This window comes from Odocoileus virginianus, chromosome 1 (assembly GCF_023699985.2).
Source record: "Odocoileus virginianus isolate 20LAN1187 ecotype Illinois chromosome 1, Ovbor_1.2, whole genome shotgun sequence".
NCBI classification, from domain to species: domain Eukaryota; kingdom Metazoa; phylum Chordata; class Mammalia; order Artiodactyla; family Cervidae; genus Odocoileus; species Odocoileus virginianus.
Window position 1 is genome coordinate 55,320,912 of NC_069674.1, and position 21,687 is coordinate 55,342,598.

The 21,687-nt window shown below is 35.5% G+C and overlaps 1 protein-coding gene across 3 annotated transcripts in view; it reads left to right on the forward strand.

Moving 5' to 3' along the window:
* ANLN (anillin, actin binding protein) overlaps positions 1 to 21,687 on the forward strand; it is a 77,056-nt gene that overhangs the window by 38,144 nt on the left and 17,225 nt on the right. For 2 of the 3 annotated variants that reach the window (XM_020902493.2, XM_020902500.2), the window contains exons 8-20: positions 4,547 to 4,670; positions 6,999 to 7,109; positions 7,811 to 8,049; positions 8,729 to 8,874; positions 9,147 to 9,294; positions 10,177 to 10,312; positions 10,914 to 11,096; positions 12,063 to 12,189; positions 12,814 to 12,862; positions 12,955 to 13,011; positions 13,797 to 13,835; positions 14,250 to 14,271; positions 15,205 to 15,308. In XM_020902493.2, coding sequence (XP_020758152.2) covers positions 4,547 to 4,670; positions 6,999 to 7,109; positions 7,811 to 8,049; positions 8,729 to 8,874; positions 9,147 to 9,294; positions 10,177 to 10,312; positions 10,914 to 11,096; positions 12,063 to 12,189; positions 12,814 to 12,862; positions 12,955 to 13,011; positions 13,797 to 13,835; positions 14,250 to 14,271; positions 15,205 to 15,308 — 1,485 coding nt within the window. Of the gene's footprint in view, positions 1 to 4,546; positions 4,671 to 6,998; positions 7,110 to 7,810; positions 8,050 to 8,728; positions 8,875 to 9,146; positions 9,295 to 10,176; positions 10,313 to 10,913; positions 11,097 to 12,062; positions 12,190 to 12,813; positions 12,863 to 12,954; positions 13,012 to 13,796; positions 13,836 to 14,249; positions 14,272 to 15,204; positions 15,309 to 16,052; positions 16,107 to 21,687 lie in introns of all 3 variants that reach the window. The other variant, XM_020902479.2, reaches the window with a different exon arrangement.

Consider the following 21,687-nt stretch of genomic DNA (forward strand, 5'->3'; position numbering starts at 1 on the left):
CTGGTGGGCTGCCGTCTGTGGGGTCGCACAGAGTCGGACACGACTGAAGCGACTTAGCAGCAGCAGCAGCAGCTAACCACGTTTATGATGACCTACTTAAAATCGAATTTAAAAAGTATTCTCGTCATTCAACTGATTTCAGATTCCTTTTAACATTCTATTTAGATGTTGATTTTCAAATGTTTCTCAGAATCTACTTTTATCATTAATGATTATATATCTCTCCTCAAATTATCATACATTCATACTATGTATACATTTATACATTTATTTGGTGACCTTTTTAGTCAGCAAATGCCTCCCAGATATCTTTTTGCTCGTATTGTTCTATGTGCTAAGTCGCTTCAGTCGTATCCGACTCTTTGTGAGCCCGTGGGCCGTAGCCCACCAGGCTCCTCTGTCCATGGGATTCTCCAGGCAAGAATACTGGAGTGGGTTGCCATGCCCTCTTCCAGGGGCTCTTCCTGACCCAGGGTTTGAACCCACGTTTCATATGTCTCCTGCATTGAAAGGCAGGTTCTTTACCATCAGTGCCACTTGGGACGCCTCTTACCCATACCACTTCTCATAGTATAATTTCATTGATAAGCCTTCAACAAAATTCTTACCGTGTTAAACTCTCTTCTATTTCATCTACATGCCTATTGTGTACAAAAATACTATGTTAGGAGATATATATATGTATATATATTATAATTTTATTAAAATATGATTGACATACAGCACTGTATAAGTTTAAGGTAGTCAGCATAATGACTTACGTTATGAAATGATGATCATAATAAATTTAGTGAATCTCTATCATCTCATAGATATAAAATTAAAGAAGGAGAAATAAACATATTTCCCTTGTGATATGAACTCTTAGGATTTACTCTTTCATATTTAATTTAGTAGTGTTAATTATGTTAATCATGTTGTACATTATATCTCTAGTACTCATTTGTCTTATAACGGGAAGTTTGTACCTTTTGACCACCTTCATCTAATTCCACATCTCCCTCCCACCTCCTCTGGTAACCACAAAGCTGATTTTTTTTCTATGAATTTGTTTGGTTTCTGAAGTATAATTGACCTACAGCACTATGCTAGTTCCCACACAATATAGTGATTCGTTATTTCTATAGATTACAAAATGGTCATTATGATAAGTCTAGTTACTCTTTGTCACCATACAAAGATATTACATTATTATTGACTGTATTCCCCGTGCTATACATTTTATCCCTGTGACTCATTTATTTTGTAACTGGAAGTTTGTACATCTTAATTTCCCTGTGTTAGGTTACATTTTTAAGCTAAAAATAATAGAATTACATTTAACATGGGTACCAGTAGAAATAAAATAATACATTTAACAATATTCTTTGAGAAGGATCTATTTGATTTTATTTTTTACCAGTTCCCTTGCTTAACAAATCATGCTTCCCAAGGTTCTGATCTCGATCTTTTTTTTTTTTTTTTTGTCTCACTTGTCCTGGAACATCTCTTTCCCATCCTCATATCTAGCTTCAGCCAATCACAGAAATGCTGATAATGCTTGGCTGTGCTGCCCTCACCTCTCTCCTGAGCTCTAGTCGAGCTTTGGTTGACTGGAAGAGCTCTCTTTGCTGGAGTATCTTCCCCATGTAGTCTTTGTCTTCACTTACGGCTTTACTGTATACTTCCTCATCTAAAACAATCTGGTAGTTCTTCCTTGGCTCCTTCCTTTTGTTAGTGTCTTTCTTCCCACTGGCCTCTAGCACATATTATGCATAAATACACACACATCCAGTGGTATGTTTTCTAAATATGTTGCCAGGCTGCCTTGTCCTCTATATTTTCCTCTGCCATTGCCTTACTCATTACTATACCCTTGCATGAGCACCTTGCTTTTAATCTGGCTACTCTCCAGTCCACTGCTAACCCACTGCTGCCAGAAAAATATTTCTAAGAGGCAGATAAGCATGTATTCCTTTGCTTAAAATCCTGGAGAGCTTCCCATAGTCATCAGAAAAATGTCTAAAGTGCCTGACGTGGTATCTAGAGTCATTCAGAAATCTGACTTCTCTTCACTGCTCCTCTGCATGTGTGCTTCAGTCCTGTCATGCAGACTGTTTGCAGTTTCTTGAATGTTCCCGTGTTTTCAGATTTCTTTGTCTTCGCTTTGCTAGTCTCTCTGGGTGAAGTATCTCTGTGATGAACTGCTTCATTAAGAATAGGTCAGACTTTAATTACCTTTGGAAATTTTTACTTGGTCCTTTTCCCAGTTCCCCTCCCTCCTTGTTTGGGTCCATGTCATCCTGTTCATTAGAATATTTATTTTCCTATAAGTGTTTTAACTCTGCTTTCCAGCACTGTATGAGAGCCACATTCTTTTCTATCTACGTTCTTAGGACTTGGCACATAGTAGGAACTCAGAAAATTTGTCTTTGGAAGAAATTCAGTTCAGTGTAGTCGCTCAGTCATGCCCGACTCTTTGCAACCCCATGGACTGCAGCATGCAAGTCTTCCCTGTTCATCAACAACTCCTGGAGCCTACTCAGACTCATGTCTATTGAGTCAGTGATGCCATCCAACCATCTCATCCTCTGTTGTCCCCTTCTCTTCCTGCCTTCAATCTTTCCCAGCATCGGGGTCTTTTCAAATGAGTCAGTTCTTCTCATCGGGTGGCCAAAATTTCAGCTTCAGCATCAGTCCTTCCAATGGATATGTGGGACTGATTTCCTTTAGGAGGAAGAAATGAATGGGCTCATCCTTCTCACTAGCATTTGCTGTTTGATCATCCATTGAGTCGGTGATGTCATCCAGTCATCTCATCCTCTGCCGTCCCCTTGTCCTGTGCTCAGTCTTTCCCAGCATCGGGGTCTTTTCCAATGAATCAGTTCTTTGCATCAGGTGGCCATAGTATTGGAGCTTCAGCATCAGTCCTTCTAAAGAATATTTAGAGTTGATTTCCTTTAGTATTGACTGGTTTGATCTCCTTGCTCTCCAAGGGACTCTCGAGAGTCTTCTACAGCACCACAGTTCGAAAGTGTTGGTTCTTTGGTGCTCAGCCTTCTTTATCATCCAGCTCTCACATCTGTACATGACTACTGGAAAAACCATAGCTTGACTATATGGACCTTTGTCGGCAAAGAGATGTCTCTGCTTTTTAATATGCTGTCTAGGTTTGTCATAGTTTTTTTTCAAGGAGCAAGCTGGAAAAACCATAGCTTTGACTGGACAGACCTTTGTCAGCAAAGTAATGTCTCTGCTTTTTAATATGCTGTCTAGGCTTGTCATAGTTTTTCTTCCAAGGAGCAAACGTCTTTTAATTTCATGGCTGCAGTCACTGTCCACAGGGGTTTTAGAGCCCACGGAAATAAAATCTGCCACTATTTCCATTTTTTCTGCATTTATTTGCCATGAAGTGATGGGACCAGATGCCATGATCATAACAAAAGCAACTCTTTTAATCTATTCCCCTCCCTTCCTTTGCCTCCTTTTCATCCAGGCTTTTCCAAAGGAGTGTCTCTGCTTGTATCTTCCAGTTTTTCTCTGCCTTCTCTCTTGATCTCTCCACTCATGCTCTCGTCACTACCTTTATCAAATTCACCATTGATCTTCAGTAATCACTTTTCTAGTGTTTAACTTGACCTGTTAGCAGCAGTTGACTTTATGAATCACTCCCTTTTGTCTGAAGCACCTTCTTCACTTGGTTGCCAGTATGTTACAGTCTCATGGTTTTCCTTCTCTTTCTCTAGAAATATAGAGCAACAGTTCTTTAAAGTTTTTGTGTTAAATGATTCCTGATAAACCTGTTGAATCCTTCCCTAGACATTTGTACATATGCATATAAAGAAAATTCTGAACACAGTATTGAGAGAGTTCAAGGGTCTTCCCACTTCAGAATTCATCTGTGGTACCCATAGAAAAAGCAGCCTAAGTGATGGGAGGAAAAAGCCGTTGAGTGTGATGTATCTAAAGTCAAGGGAAGAAGGAGCCTTTCAGAAGGAAGGAGTGGTCAGTATTGTCACATGTTTGTTGTAAATGTGGACTGAACCGAGATCACAGTAAGGAGCTTGTTGTGACCTGGCAGAACCTTTTGGTGAAGTGGTGAGGGTAGGAGGCAGGTAGTGGGTGAAGAGTAGAGTCCATTAGTGTAGGCAGCCCCAGAAGTTTGGCTCTAAAGGGGAGGGAGCAAGGATATGGTGGCTGGAAAGGGATGTGGAAGTGGCGTATAGTTTTAGCTTGTGGTTGTTTTGTTCTTTTTGAGGAGACTTAATTATTTTTTCCTCTTATTTGCCTTTCACTTGAATTGGTTTATCTAAAGCTGAACTCTGATGTGAATTTTCATTCTTTCTTGCCTAGTGGTTTCTAAAAAAGATTTTATGTACTGTGAATTATCAGGAATGTGAACTAGTGTTCTAAACATGGGTGGACCCTTTCAACATTCATTTTCTGTTTCGTTCTGAGGAAGTTTACTTCTAACAATGACTCTTATTTGTTTCATTTAATAACATGTAAAAAGACAAGATTTATAGTTTTGAGAAATAACATTTACATCTTCATTTGCTTTTTGCAGGAAATTCACTGTCAGAGCACCCCCCTCAAAAAACAAGTTGGTCCAAGTACCCCATCACTTACAGTAAGAGAAAAAGTGACAGAAAATCAGACACCAGCAAACCCTTCTAATAGAGAACCTTCAGGTAAGCATTTTCTATTTCTATTTCAATTAAAATGTCTATTTCAGTCTATCATAATTTTGGAAACAGCAGAAATGCTGTTCTAGTGTAAAAAGACAAATTAATTTTTTTGTTTCTAGCCATGCTATATGCTTCTTTCTTAGTTCTCTTTCCAGAGTGAGAACTCATACTCTTAATGAGAGTATAAATTTACTATAACTAGTTTTTGGAGAAAAACTCAGTAATATCCATTGAATTGTGAAGTGTGTATACGCCTTGATTCAACTTCTTTGCAAGTGTTTCTCTAAGTTGAATTCTTAGAACTAGTATTCAATGGATGTATGTACAAATTTATTAATCATTGCATCATTTGTAATAGTGGTAAGATTTAAATAACTTAAATGCTCATCAGTAGAAGACTGTAAATAAAGTGTGCTAAATCCATGTAATTGAGTATTATGTAGCTGTTTAAAATAAAGGTACTTTGTAGGCAGTGACATTTAATATAACATAGACAATTTTTTTTGAAATTGTGGTGAAAAACCTATTACTGAAATTCACCATCTTAACAGTTTTTAAGTGTGCAGTTCAGTAGCATTAAGTATATTCACATTGTTGAGGAACTTTCATCAGACAAAACTAAAACTATATCCATTAAACAACAACTCCCCTTTCCCCCTCTTCAGCTCTTGGTCCACCAGCATTCTAATTTCTGTTTCTGTCAATTTGACTACCTTAGATAGCTCATATAAGTGCAGTCATATGGTATCTGTATTTTTGTGACTGGCATATTTAATTTAACATAACGTCCCAGGGTTCATCCATGTTGACATGTCACATGTCAAGTGTGTGACTTGATTACTTTCCTTTTTAAGGCTGAATAATATTTTCTTGCATATATATATACCATATTTTGTTTATCTCTTATTCATTGATGGACATGTGGGTTGTTTCTACTTCTTAGCTATTGTAGGTAGTGGTGTTATGAATATGGGTGTGCAAATATCTCTTTGAGACCCTGCTTTCAGTTCTTTTGGCTATATACCCAGAAGTGGAATTGCTTGATCATATAGTAGTTCTATTTTTAATATTTTTGAGGAACTATTACACTGGTTTCCATATTGGTTACATTATTACATACTGGTCACACAGTGTCAGCAGCAGTGCATGAGGGTTCCAATTTCTCCTCACTCTCCTCAACAATTGATATTTTTTTTGTGTTCTTGATAGTAGCCATCCTAACAGGTATGAGTTGTTAGCTCATTGTGATTTTGATTTACATTTCTCCTATGATTGGTGATGTTGAGCATCTTTTCACATGCTTGTTAGCCATTAGTATATCATCTTTGGAGAAATGTCTGTTCATATCCTTTGCCCATTTTTTTAATCAGGTTGATTTTTTGTTATTGAGTTGTAGGAGTTCTTTTTATATTCTTAATACTAACTTCTTAGATATATGATTTGCAGATGTTTTCTTGCATTCAGTAGGTTGTTTTTTCACTGTGTTGACTGTGTTCTTTGATATATAAACATTCTTTTAATTGATGCATAGTTGATTTACAATATTATCTTAGTTTCAGATGTACAGTGATTAAACATTTTTATAGATTACACTCCATTTGAGTTATTATAAAATATTGTTCCATATGTTGGACAATATAGCCTTGTAACTTACTTATTTAATACATAGTTGTTTGTATCTCTTTATCCCTACCCCAACTGTGCCCTGCTTGCCACATAAGTTTTTCAGTTTGGTATAGTCCCATTTGTCTATTTTTGCTTTTGTTGTCTGTGCTTTTTGTATTATACACAGGAGATCACCAAATCCAGTGTCATAAAGCTTTCTCTCTCTTTTCTTCTGGGAGTTTTGTAGTTTTGAGTCTTATTAGGTCTTTAATCTGTTTTGAGTTGACTTTTGTAAGTGGTGTCAGATAAAAGTCTAACTTAATACCTTGCATGTAGCTATCCAGTTTTTCTAACATTTGTCCTTTCTCCATTGAATTATCATGGCAGCTTTGACCATATATTTGGAGTTTTATTTTTGGGCTCTCTATTCTTTTCCATTTGTCTATATGTCTGTCTTTATATTGGTACCATACTGTATTGATTATTATAGTTTTATAATATATTTTGAAATGAGGAAATGTCAGTCTTTTAACTTTATTCTCTTTCAAATTGTTTTAGATGTTCAGAGGTTCTTGAAGTTCCATATGAATTTTAGGACAGACTTTCTATTTCTCCAAAAAGTGCTTTTGGGATTTTGATAGAAATTGCATTAAGAGGCTTTTACTGAACAATTCTAAGTTTTTATATATATTCAAATTGCTTTTCCTGTTTTTTTTTTTTTTTTAGATTTTACTGAATGTGAAATGACAAAGCCTAGCCCTTTGAAAATAACACTGTTTTTAGAAGAGGACAAATCCTTAAAAGTGACATCAGACCCAAAGGTTGAACAACAGACTGGTTGGTTTTCATTCTCTGTTTCTTATTAACTCTGGATGTGCTAGGAGAATTAGTATTCTCATATTCAAATATGTAGAGTTCTCTATTTCAAAATGTCTTGTGATTTTATAATACCCCTTTTAAAAAAAACTAGGAAATATTCTTGCTTTTGCAAAATATGGTACTGTTAACAGTTATTTTTAGGTCCCATGCCCTGTGAAAATGTGATTAAGGCTGTCACTTCCTTTCCCAGGGAAAGGAAATGTGCTAGCCTTCCACACTCTCATGTACAGTTGGAAGAAGTCGGTGCCCTTGAAGTTTATTTGTGAACCCTGCCCTTATTTGTGATGTTATTATTGTCTTGTTATTGACTACAGTGTGAAAAGACAGTTCTCTGCAAGAGAAAGAGAATTATTTGAAAGGGTATTTTTTGTAAATCTGAAGCTTTTGGCTATTATCTTGCAGTTTGAGTCCTTAATATTCTTAAACCTAAAGCACTGTATCAGCTTTTGATCGTTCCTACCTTCATTACTTAGAAAATGTTATTGGAACATTATAGTAGTATTCTTTTTGTTTTGTTTCTGTAGGAGGTACATTTTCTTAGGGCTTTTTTTTTTTTTTCCTATTTATTGAGTGAGCATATGAATATTAAGTCTTCTCTGTCATTCCTTTAATTCTTAAAGGTCTGAATCACAGTAATCACCTGTTGAAATATTTTTCAGAAGTGGTACGTGAAATTGAGATGAGCGTGGATGATGATGATGATATCAATAGTTCAAAAGTAATTAATGACATCTTCAGTGATGTCCTCGAGGAAGGTGAACTAGATGTGGGAAAGAACCGAGAGGAGATGGATCAAGCAGATGCAGAAAGCAGCGAAGAACAGGAAGATGCACTGAATATTTCCTCCATGTCTTTGCTTGCTCCATTAGCACAAACAGTTGGTGTGGTAAGTCCAGAGGTAAGACAGGACTAAATGTAAATAGGCCTAGGACATAAAGAAACTAAGTAGAATTAGGATCTCTTTTTGTTTTAGTTGGTTCCTGGGGATTTGGCATGCTATAGCCAGGAATATTTTGCAAACTTGATGTTAATTCTTCTTAGAAGAGAGCTTAAAACTCTTCATTGGTTTCCTGTTGGCATCAGATGAAATCCAAACTGTAACATGGCTTAAAAAGCCAAATACTTGGGCTCACATCCTGGCTCTGCCGTGTACTGGTGTTTACTGGTCAAGTTATTTAACCTTTTTGCCGCAATTAAATGTTAAATTAGGTTAAAAACAGTACCTCCATTGTGGAGTTGAAGTGCATATTAAATCATATTAGAACATAAGTATTTAGCACAAGACAGATAACTAACATTTATTAGCTATCACTCTGAACTGAATAACTGAGCTTTTTTGGAAATTGATTCAATTAGAAATATTTTTTAAAAAAAGAGTTACAAGTGTAGGCTTCAGCTGTCTTTGAATTTTTATTCATATACTTTTTAGGGAGGTAGTTTGTCTTGTTTTTTTGATGAATTGGTCAACTTTTTGGATATTTATTTTCTAGTAGTAGGGAAGGCATTCAATTCCTCAGATTTCTCATTTAGAATCAATGTCATCCATAAAATCTAATATCTGATGTGCCTTCCTGCAGAATTTAGTGTCTTCACCTAGATGGGAAGTGAAAGACACGAGCATCAGTGATGAAAGTCCAAAGCCTGGAAAATTCCAAAGAACCCGTGTCCCTCGAGCCGAGTCTGGTGATAGCATTGGTTCGGAAGACCATGATCTTCCTTATAGGTGAGAATATCTTGGAAGACATTCAGTCATTAAGGGTCATGGTTTAGGTTAAAATAAGAAGTTTTGTTATTTATAATTATAATGTTATTAATGTTAATCTTCATAAAACTTTGAAATAGCTTTGGTTACCTTCTTTCACCCAGTGGCATTTTCCATTCTAGTGAAGTGTTCTGCTGATACTTTGCAATATCAGACTCTGCTGATATGTTCAATAAAGCATAGTGCTTAGTGTGTTGCTGGATTTTTAATAGAGTATAACTTATTTCCTGAAGCATCGATGCATATAGATCTCAAAGAGTCAAAGAAACGGACCGTCCTTCGATAAAGCAAGTGATCGTCCGGAAGGAAGATGTTACTTCAAAATTGGAAGAAAAAAAGAATGGTTTTCCTTGTCAGGTTAACATCAAACAGAAGATGCAGGTATGTACTTCACTGGAAAGGGGATTTGAGACTGTGAGCTTGAGAACAAGGACGCAGTCTTATTCATCTGGGTATCCAGAGTGACTCGGATAGTCACTGGCTTGCAGGGCCTCAGGAAGTCAGTCCTGAATTCAGTTTGAGAAAAGTCCTCTTTACTGGAAAAGTTGGAAGCTTGTTTGATATTACTGAAATATTTACTTTTAAGAATGTTTGTCATATGCAAATGAACTTACCTATGAAGAAGAAACTGACTCAAAGATATAGAGAACAGACTTGTGGTTGCCAAGGGGGAGGGGCACGGTGGAGGAATGGATTGGGAATTTGATTAGCATATGCAAACTATTATGCATAGAATGGATAAACAGCAAAGTCCTACTGTATAGCATGCGTGCTTGCTCAGTAGCTTCAGTTGTGTCCAACTCTTTGTGATCCCATGGACTACAGTCCACCAGACTGCTCTGTCCCTGGGATTCTCTAGGCAAGAATACTGGAGTGGGTTGCCATTTCCTTCTCCAGAGGAACTTCCTGACCCAGGGATCGAACCCACATCTCTTATATCTCCGGCATTGGCAGGCTGGTTCTTTACCACTGGCATCACCTGGGAAGCCCTGAGTGGTATAGCATAGAGAACTGTATTCAATGTGATATACTGTATAGCACAGGAAACTATAGTCAATATCCTATGATAAACCATAATGAGAAAGATATGTTAAATGTTTTTGGTGCACAGTCTAGAAACTTGAACAGTGAAACTAACATTTTGACTTTTCTCTCTGGAGATTTTAGAAATTACTAAATTGGATAAATTATAAATAAAGCTTAAATAAAGTAAAAATCATGATTCAATGTGAATTTTTTTTCTCCTCTCATTGGTTTCACTAGGAACTCAATAATGAAATAAATTTGCAGCAGACAGTGATCTATCAGGCTAGTCAGGCTCTTAACTGTTGTGTTGATGAAGAACATGGAAAAGGGTCACTGGAAGAAGCTGAGGCAGAAAGACTTCTTCTAATAGCAAGTATGTGTGGTACACCCAAAACAATTCCAACACAGTTTCACTCCAGGAAAAGCTCATTTTGTCTCATATATTCGGAAATTTCTAATTCTAGGAAAGGGCGTTTTTTGATAGTCTGTTTCAGCCGATCTGTTTTTAATTTTTTTTTTTTTTATGAGGTTTGTGAAAACTTTGCATGTAAAATAAGGCATAGTTTATATGAAAGGGTGAAAGAATCTGGAGTGCATCTGAAGAAATGTAGAGTGTGCTGATAATGAATATATGAATATATTTATACACATACACACTATCTCTGTATGTGTAGCTAAAAACAAGTATATGAATTTTGTTGTGTTGTGTATGTGTGATGAAGGATGACAGGATGGAGACATTAACTGTACAAGAAAACTGACCAAAAGTTGGAGTAGTGAGCATTTTGTGAACAGATGGGTGATCAAGGTTTTACCTAACTACCTATCACCTGTTTATATGAAGGAAGAGTTATTGATTTTTGTCTTTGGTATTGTGTATGGTTGCCACATGAGTGCATTTTCTTGCATTGGTTTCATTTAGAAACAATTGCAGTTTTAATATTTGAAATATTAACTTGCATATTTCTACACAGCTGAGAAGAGAACACTTTTGATTGATGAGTTGAATAAATTGAAGAATGAAGGGCCTCAGAGGAAGAATAAGGCTGGTCCCATATCCCAAAGTGAATTTGTCCCTTCCAGAGGATCAGTTACTTTGTCAGAAATCCGCTTGCCTCTGAAAGCAGATTTTGTCTGCAGTACAGCTCAGAAACCAGGTACGGTGATCTTTATTTTGTCACTTCTACATCATTGTTAAATTATGAACGTCACCTAGGTTGGAATTGTGCAAATGGGAACAAGTAGAGTATCTGGAAAGAAGCAAGGCTTGTATATCTCAGGCCTTGAGTTCCTTTTATGTAAATATGTATCTAAAAATACCCAAGGAAAAATTTCATATATGGTCTTACTGATCTACACAATAGCACAAATGGCTCTAACTGAAAGTAAGGCTTGTTAAACATAATACTGAACATAAATTACCAAGGCAAGTTATTCCGACACAACAGACCATTTCACTTTCATTCATTTTTTTCGTGGAAAGTATTGGGCGTCTAAAATAACTTATTTTACTTACTCTATTCTATGTAAAATTCACTCCATTATGGAAATCTGTTTTTTGAATCCTGAATTACTGGTTGTGGGAGTTAAGAGCATGACAGTATAGTTACTTCTATTGAAATTTTATTTTGTTTAACCCTCTAAATTAAGTAAACTTTTCTGAGCTATGTATTCTACTTAAAATGATATTTAAACAAGGTGGATAAAGGAGGTTATGGCACCAGTATCTGAAAAAGAGGACAAGGTGGTAACTTTCACAGAAATATAGTGTTTTAATTTCAGTTTTGAAATAACAAGCCAGAATATACCCTTTTGGGATATGTACTATTAGCTGAAGAATTTCAGGTCAATAGGTAAAATTTAAAGTCAGCAGAAATTGAGGAATGTATAGTGAAGTTTTTTCAGTTCACATAATAGGAAGATATCTTGATGATGCTATTCCAGGTATGTCTGTCCACTTATGACTTGTCTTTTTGTGTCTGGAAAGTTGACTTTAGAAAATTTTAAATAAATTTTATATAAATCAGTTATAGTATTACTTTATTCATTTGATCTTCCAGAATGCTGATTAGCTAAATCTGATTCTGCTTGTGCATATTAGGTAATGTAATTATTTCTTGCAGATGCAGCAAATTACTATTTCTTAATTATACTAAAAGCAGGAGCTGAAAATATGGTAGCCACACCATTAGCAAGTACTTCAAATTCTCTTAACGGTGACGCTCTAACATTCACTACTACATTTACTCTGTAAGTAAATTAGGCTTTTGGTGGTTGAAACATGTTTTTCTTTTAATAGAATTAATATAGTCTAAGCATACAGGTAGAATTCATAATCTTTGAAATGTAATATGTATGTTATTTTTATATGGACAAATATCTCATTTTTCAATTTGTTGATTTAACTCTTATGTTTCCAGTCTTCCATTGAATAGCATGTTTCTTCCATGTGTCTGCAGGTATTGATCAAAATATCTATTGATATTTTGAAGTGTTTTAACATATATATTTACTATACACACAGACAAAATCTGGACCACAATTTTTTAATATATGCTTTAAATCTATGAATGTACTTAACATTCAGTCTCTGTGTAAGACATTTGTATTTAGTGTTACATATTTTGAAAGTAGAGTCAAAATATAGTTTAGAAAAAAAGTTATTTTTATTATTAAGATCTTGAGTTGTAAAAACTGAAGAAAATATTTGACTTATAGGGAAAAAATTGACTTTTTACCAATTTCTATATTCTTTAATAATTTGTAACTATTGTCTTTAGTTTTAAAACATAGTGAATTCCTTTACTCTCAGTCCTGTAACAGTATTTATGACATCGTTTTTAATGGCATAATTTGATATTTTTATTTTTTCAGGCAAGATGTGTCCAATGACTTTGAAATAAATATTGAAGTTTACAGCTTGGTAAGCAGTTACAGCTTTCTAAAATTACTAATGGTGTGTTTTTCTTAAAAGAATCAGATTTTAAGTTAAATTTTTCTTTAATTTGTATGTAGGTACAAAGGAAAGATCCCTCAGGCCCTGATAAGAAGAAAAAAGCATACAAGTCAAAGGTGAGAATGAAAGAAACGCAGTAAAAATATAATCAGGAGTACGAGATGTAATGTCAGTCTAAAATTATGTATAGTTTTAAAGAATTATCAGGCTCTTGGGTCATTTTTATGCCTCAGATTTCTAGTTACTGCATTTATTAGATATGAATACTGAGAGTAAACTTACAGTGAGTGCCCATAACCCTAATTATAAACTACTGATACACTCAGGCTGGAAATTCCATTTTCTCTGTGTCTACTTGACAACTGACTTGATAATGCGCTGTGCCTGGTCGCCCAGCCGTGTCTGACTGTGTGACCCCGCGGACCGCAGCCCGCCTCTCCAGGCAGGAGTACTGGAGTGGGCGCTGTGTGCTCCTCCAGGGGGTCTTCCCGCCCCGGGATCGAACCCAGCTCTCCCACGTCGCAGGCAGAGCCTTTACTGACCGACCCACCGGGGAGTCTCTGAACTCTCTCAAGCTTCTCCTCTGAACCTTTGTCTTACAGACTCCTCTAAGCAATACTTAGAATGATGTGATTGCTGTAGGCATGTGGAATAGAAACTCCTTAGTTTCTGTCCTTCCTAGCCTTTGCTCTTTTGTTCTTTTTCTATATCATCATTTAAAAGAAGTTTATTTAACTTTAATGAAAAAGGAATAACAGAATGGGGAAAAACCTTAATAAAGAACTCAGGCAAAATGTATTGATATTTAAGAATTACTTTCTGTGTGGGAGAATCTCAAGTTTAGTTAAAGTTCTGAATCGTAATGTTAAATAGGAAATATACTAAGTTATTTTTTTTCTAGGCTATTACTCCTAAGCGACTTCTCACATCGGTAACCTCTGTAAGTAGAATTTTCAAAAAGTTGAAGTTCCTTGAAAAATCTTCACCTTCCACATATACTGCCCTCAATTTGGGAGACCTGGGTTCTATTCCTGGATCAGGAAGATCCTCTGGAGGAGGGAAAGGCTACCCCCCACCCTCCCCTGCCCAGTATTCTTGCCTTGAGATTCCATAGGTAGATGAGTCTGGCAAGCTATAGTCCATGGGGTCATAAAGAGTTGGACACAACTGAGTAACTAAAACTAACCATTTCTACACCCTTAGTGCTTTGGTAATCTTTAAAATATCCTAAAAGGAAAAAATAATGTTTTCTGAAATATAGTCCTTGCAATGTTAAACTTTTGTACTTACTATTTAAATCTTTGTATCATATAAAGAAAATAACATGTTCTTCTTCATGCCTTTTTTTTTTTAGAAAAGCACCCTTCATTCTTCAGGTAAGTGAATCTTGAACTATTTGAAACACTAGAATAAGGAAAAAGAACTAAGCAATTGAATACTTATTCGTGTAACCCTCTTGATTTATGAGTATCTTCTTTAGTCTCCTTTGAATAATATTTTTTTTATGGCTTGTAGTAACCTATAAGATTACTAGCCAGAATAGCCTGCTGTCAGAAACCACCACAGGCCACCAAACTACACATTATTCGGACTCTAGCAGGCACTACACATAGGATACCTAGTCACTTTACAGCTGCAGCAAGTAGCATTACTCTTCACCATAGCTGCTCTTGTTCTGTAGATTTAGTTTGTGCTGTTCACACTGTAGATTTTACCTCTTTTAACTGTACTGATCATGACAATTGTATCATGTCAGAAAGACATCTTTCTAGTTCACTGGGAACTGGGGTGCCAGTAAGCCAGGAAAGACTTTTCCAGAGTAGCATTAGGCCAAAATTTTCCAAAGAGGGTTAGGGTTGAGCTGGTTTCCCTCATCTTTGGACTTTAGACCTCTGCTTCTTGGCACAAGAGAATAGCTGAGAAGAACCACACAGATAAAGTCCTGCTGCTTGTTATCTCATCCTAGGCTATAGCAGTAAAGTCCTTTCATGTCTTTTATAGGAAAGTTGCTTTTTACATACACATTTTTGGGTTCTGTATCTTTAAAAACATCTGCCTCAAATGTTAAGGAGTGCTTGTACCTCATTTAAGTTAGATATAAATACTTAGCAGTTTACTTTCATTAGGAAACATGTTGATGTTTTAGTCCCCCTACCCTGCCCCCATATTAGAAATAAAGGAAAATGAAGCAGTTTTGTTCTTTTTTTCTGTGGCAATTTAATTTCATTCTATTAGGGTGGGGTGAGGAATTGTTATTTTATACAGTAGCATAGTCACTCTGAACTAAACTTCGTTCCGTTTTTCTTTAGTTATGGCCAGTCTTAATGCTGTGCGGACCAGCAACTTTGCCCTTGTTGGATCTTACACTCTGTCGTTATCTTCAATAGGAAACACAAAATTTGCTCTGGACAGGGTAATCCAAATTTATTTATTTATTTACAGAAAAGTTAGGTCAATGGAAATGTCCCATTTCAAGTATTTGAAATCTTTGGCTGAATGTTATATGCTTTTAGAATTGTGTATGTTAATTGGATATAGGTCCTTATATGCATGATATGTTTTTTGATGTTGGAAGTATTTCTCCCTTTACTTAATAGTTAAGTCTTCAAAGCAGTTTATGTTGGTTTATTCTAAATGTCAATTCTGACTAAGAAAATATGCTTCTTGCATATAGATGTTAAGCTTACAGTTTTAAAACAGTATCTTACTCATTTAAAACCAATATTTTGACATGACTAACATTTTTTACATTTAGTTTTACAAAACAGGGAAAGATAGGTTAATTTCTTAGAAAAGTACTCATGAATCTAAGAGATTTCTTTCCCATACTTTACTCTCCAAGTTTAAGACTTCATAGTTTAAATCTTTGTAATATCACTGTTGAGTGCTTTTTACCACAGTATAAGGACTAAACTTTTAATAGCGAACAAGACCATTTTAATTAGTAAGAGAAGTAGAGGCAAACTTTAGTACTAGGTTTGGCTCCTGCTGTATAATACAGACTATTTAAACATACTATAAGAAATTTCTGTGGTCAGAATATAGAGATGTTTAAAAAAAAATTTATGTAACTTTTAATTTAGTAATTCAGCTAGATTAACAAATTGAGTGATTCTGGGTCTTTTTTTCTCTTTGTCTTTTATTTTGTTCGTTTTAGATAAATTATGATGTAAAAGAGCAAGAGCTACTGGGCTATATGTTCCAGGAAAAGGTTGCCACATTTTCTTTGCTTGAAACTAATGAGCTTAAAAATTGTCCTTAATTTTTGGCCCTTATGTTTTTGTTTTACTAACCACTCTCATGTCTTCTTGGTTATTTTGAATAATTAAGGACATTATGTAAATTATTCTTTATTTAGACCCTTGGGCATCTTTTTCTTTACTCTCATAATTCTTTAAGCCTTTCTCTAAAAGTTTTCTAGTTTTTTTTCATGCATGTTTGGTATTTGGGCTTTTCTCCTGTATTTTTTTTCATGTTACAATTCTTTAAGATTTTGTGGTCACTTCAACATTGATTTTCCAGGTACCAAAATGCCAAATTTAATAACTATTCTAAAACTAAAATTTACTCAATATTGTTGACTTCCTACCTATTGAAAAGCCTATTGGTGATGTTTTAAGTAAAAGCGGAAAACTTTTATGGTCTTAATTGACTGATAGGTATGTTGCTATGTAGGTGATGCTGTTTATTTATTTAAAATTCAAATTCATTTAATGCTAAAATTATATAAATATAATCATATACTTTATAAGGTTTTTTTTTTTAGAATTTTTAATATCTCTGTGAAGATCAATTGCAAGCATTTTGTGGGTGTATATGGAAATGCTAATTTGCAAAATACTGGATAGTGTTTTTTATTTTATTTAAAGTTCTTCAAACAAGATTTGCAAATTAGGTAAACATAACTGGAGTTCTATAAACTGTAGTCTTTACTCAATGTTGTCACATAGCCAATTTCTATGTATGTACAGTTTCATTAATCTCTAAAATGAAAAAGATTTCAATGACATTTTTTTTTTTCTTAATTATTTTTATTAGTTGGAGGCTAATTACTTCACAACATTTCAGTGGGTTTTGTCATAAATTGACATAAATCAGCCATGGAGTTACATGTATTCCCCATCCCGATCCCCCCTCCCACCTCCCTCTCCACCTGATTCCTCTGGGTCTTCCCAGTGCACCAGGCCCGAGCACTTGTCTCATGCATCCCACCTGGGCTGGTGATCTGTTTCACTATAGATAAAATACATGCTGTTCTTTTTTTTTTTTTTTTTCCATTTATTTTTATTAGTTGGAGGCTAATTACTTTACATCATTACAGTAGTTTTTCTCATACATTGAAATGAATTAGCCATGGATTTACATGTATTCCCCATCCCAGTCCCCCCTCCCACCTCCCTCTCCACCCGATCCCTCTGGGACTTCCCAGTGCACCAGGCCCGAGCACTTGTCTCATGCACCCAACCTGGGCTGGTGATCTGTTTCACCCTAGATAATATACATGTTTCAATGCTGTTCTCTTGAAACATCCCACCCTCGCCTTCTCCCAGAGTCCACAAGTCTGTTCTATACATCTGTGTCTCTTTTTCTGTTTTGCATATAGGGTTATCGTTACCATCTTTCTAAAGTCCATATATATGTGTTAGTATACTGTAATGGTCTTTATCTTTCTGGCTTACTTCGCTCTGTATAATGGGCTCCAGTTTCATCCATCTCATTAGAACTGATTCAAATGAATTCTTTTTAATGGCTGAGTAATATTCCATGGTGTATATGTACCACAGCTTCCTCATCCATTCGTCTGCTGATGGGCATCTGGGTTGCTTCCATGTCCTGGCTATTATAAACAGTGCTGCGATGAACATTGGGGTGCACGTGTCTCTTTCAGATCTGGTTTCCTTGGTGTGTATGCCCAGAGGTGGGATTGCTGGGTCATATGGCAGTTCTATTTCCAGCTTTTTAAGAAATCTCCACACTGTTTTCCATAGTGGCTGTACTAATTTGCATTCCCACCAACAGTGTAAGAGGGTTCCCTTTTCTCCACACCCTCTCCAGCATTTATTGCTTGTAGACTTTTGGATAGCAGCCATCCTGACTGGCGTGTAATGGTACCTCATTGTGGTTTTGATTTGCATTTCTCTGATAATGAGTGATGTTGAGCATCTTTTCATGTGTTTGTTAGCCATCTGTATGTCTTCCTTGGAGAAATGTCTGTTGAGTTCTTTGGCCCATTTTTTGATTGGGTCATTTATTTTTCTGGAGTTGAGCTGGAGGAGTTGCTTGTATATTTTTGAGATTAATCCTTTGTCTGTTGCTTCGTTTGCTATTATTTTCTCCCAATCTGAGGGCTGTCTTTTCACCTTGCCTGTAGTTTCCTTTGTTGTGCAAAAGCTTTTAAGTTTCATTAGGTCCCATTTGTTTATTTTTGCTTTTGTTTCTAAAATTCTGGGATGTGGGTCATAGAGGATCCTGGTGTGATTTATGTCAGAGAGTGTTTTGCCTATGTTCTCCTCTAGGAGTTTGATAGTTTCTGGTCTTACATTTAGATCTTTAATCCATTTTGAGTTTATTTTTGTGTATGGTGTTAGAAAGTGTTCTAGTTTCATTCTTTTCCAGGTGGTTGACCAGTTTTCCCAGCACCACTTGTTAAAGGGGTTGTCTTTTTTCCATTGTATATCCTTGCCTCCTTTGTCAAAGATAAGGTGTCCATAGGTTCGTGGGTTTATCTCTGGGCTTTCTATTCTGTTCCATTGATCTGTATTTCTGTCTTTGTGCCAGTACCATACTGTCTTGATGACTGTGGCTTTGTAGTAGAGCCTGAAGTCAGGCAGGTTGATTCCTCCAGTTCCATTCTTCTTTCTCAAGATTACTTTGGCTATTCGAGGTTTTTTGTATTTCCATACAAATTGTGAAATTATTTGTTCTAGTTCTGTGAAAAATACCGTTGGTAGCTTGATAGGGATTGCATTGAATCTATAGATTGCTTTGGGTAGAATAGCCGTTTTGACAATATTGATTCTTCCAATCCATGAACACGGTATATTTCTCCATCTGTTTGTGTCCTCTTTGATTTCTTTCATCAGTGTTTTATAGTTTTCTATGTATAGGTCTTTTGTTTCTTTAGGTAGATATACTCCTAAGTATTTTATTCTTTTTGTTGCAATGGTGAATGGTATTGTTTCCTTAATTTCTCTTTCTGGTTTTTCATTGTTAGTGTATAGGAATGCAAGGGATTTCTGTGTGTTAATTTTATATCCTGCCACTTTACTATATTCATTGATTAGCTCTAGTAATTTTCTGGTAGAGTCTTTAAGGTTTTCTATGTAGAGGATCATGTCAATGACATATGTTAAATATAGACTACTCTCTAAAAATTTTTTTCACTGCCATTTTAGTGTTACACAGAAATAAATTGTGATGTGTTTATTCTCTTAATGATTTGTTTTGAAATTATATCTAAAGTATCCTACCACATGACCTGAGTGTAAAATCACTCAATTTAATTGGTTTGTGTTCAGTACTGTAAAGTCTCTTCCTGAGTTAAATACAGTATAATTTAGATGTAAAATTTGTCACAAATGTGCTTTTTTGAGTCACAGGGGGAGGAAATATTTGTTCTAATATCTTACAGTTAATGTAGGAGAATGAGATAGTTAAGTTTAGATGTTTTTTCAATTGGTGGGGGAAGTGGGTGATCTTCTGTATACACATAGTAACCCTATTTGATTAAATTTGAGAGAGCAAACAAGTCTTCCGTGCGCTTCCAGAGACCGACAGTGCAAGGGAGCGTTTGCTTATTTTAATGTTGTCTTGACCAGTAATGACAAGTCACAGTGTTGTCTCTGAGATCCCCTTCAGAATGCAGTTTCTTTTGAAGTTAGCCAGACTGTTGACTCTACAGATATAGGATAGTACTAATAATGAATTCCCTGGTGTCTCAGTTGGTGAAGTGTCTGCCTGTAACGTGGGAGACCTGGGTTCAATCTCTGGGTGGGGAAGATCCCCTGGAGAAGGAAATGGCAACTCACTCCAGTATTCTTGCCTAGAAAATCCCACAGTCAGAGGAGCCTCATGGTCTACAGTCCATGGGGTCACAAAGAGTCAGACACGACTGAGCAACTTCATTTTTCTTATTTGAGGTTATAGATATCTGGTGTAGAGACTGGCATTCTGGAATTTAAATTATGAATCTCAATGAGGCACACTTTCAGATCCTTTCTTTAATAGAGAATCCAGAGTAGTCATAGGTTTTACTGTACTTTTATGGATAAAGGGAGAAAGATATCCCACAATACATCTTCTGACTTAAAGAAATCTCATAGATATATGTTCCTTCCAGGAGATAGAGATGTCAGTTTAAATAGTATTAGGACAAAAAACTGTGAAGTAGAACAACTGACTAGCATTGTAGAATTTTGAAGTTGTAGGAAGAGTGATTAGGTATTCTGGTGTGTCCGAAGCTATCCTGGTTTATGCCTGTTGGCCTTGTGTGATTATTAACAGGTATAATTATTCTCACTCAGAAGTATCTTGGTGTATAAAAAATTACAAAGTAACTCTGATTGTAGAGTACATTTTACACCTCTTAATCATAATCCTTGAGGTGTTGATAATTTTAAAAGACCCTTTTTATTAAACAGAAAACAGAATATGATCACACATTTTGACATGTCTCCACACTTGACTGGGTGTAGTAACATTGACTTCTGTGAATATTCTCAGTTCACCTCAGGACAAGCTTCTCACCAAGAATATTGTCTACTTTTCACATTTTTTTCTCATCTTTCTGAGATTCTTTTTACAGGAGCACTCTCTTGGCTAAATGGTAGAATTCTATTAATTAGCATTGAGAGGCTAAGAGCTTAACACTGACAATATGGAAAAGAAAATGGTAAGGGAATTTATAACAAATGCAGTTAATGAGGCATATGACATCTTGACCCTGATTAGCATTGTAGAATTACATTATAGATGTCATTGAAGTTCAGAAAGTTGAAAGTTTATTTTATGAAATTAGTCTGTTGAAATCTATACTTTTTGGTCAAGAATTCTCCCTTTAGCTTATCTTTATTAGGGTGGAGGAGTAAATTTTTATAAACTAACCTTTCAGTCAAAACTTTCAAATTTAGACTGAACTATGATTATTCCAATCACAGTGTCATTCTTTTTCACTGGGCAGCAGTAATGACAGAGTTAATCATCTGCCTTTCTATCTTGACCCAGGAGTCAATATCACTTTAAATATGTGAATGTTGCCATTTTTTCTAATAACACAATTTCTCCAATTGAATTTTTCTTGTATTTGTAATCTTTAATTTAAATTCAAAATTATTTTAAATTATCACATATACTTAAGCTCTTTTATTATTTAAAAATACTTTTGGCCTGAGCTCTCCTTGCTAAATATTAATATACTGGTGAGAATGATTTATTTAAAATATTTATGTGAATATTTTCATACAAGATAGAAAGCGTGGTTTTATTTGGAAGAAAATATCAATCCCTCAAACTTCCAAGCATTAACAGCAGCAGAGTCTCAATTTAGGCACTTAGTTTTTGTTTTGTCAATTTATACTTCATGTTTTTTAAAGCTATGCTATTGGGTACATAGATACTTAGATTATCATATCTTCTTGATGAATTGTTAACACTTTATCTCTCTGATAGTCATCTTTAAGGTCTATTTTGTTTGTTATTAATAGAATTACATCAGCTTTCTTATGATTAGTGTTTGTATGGTATATCTTTTTCCATTCTTCTTTATTTTTCCTGGCCATAACATGTGGCATGTG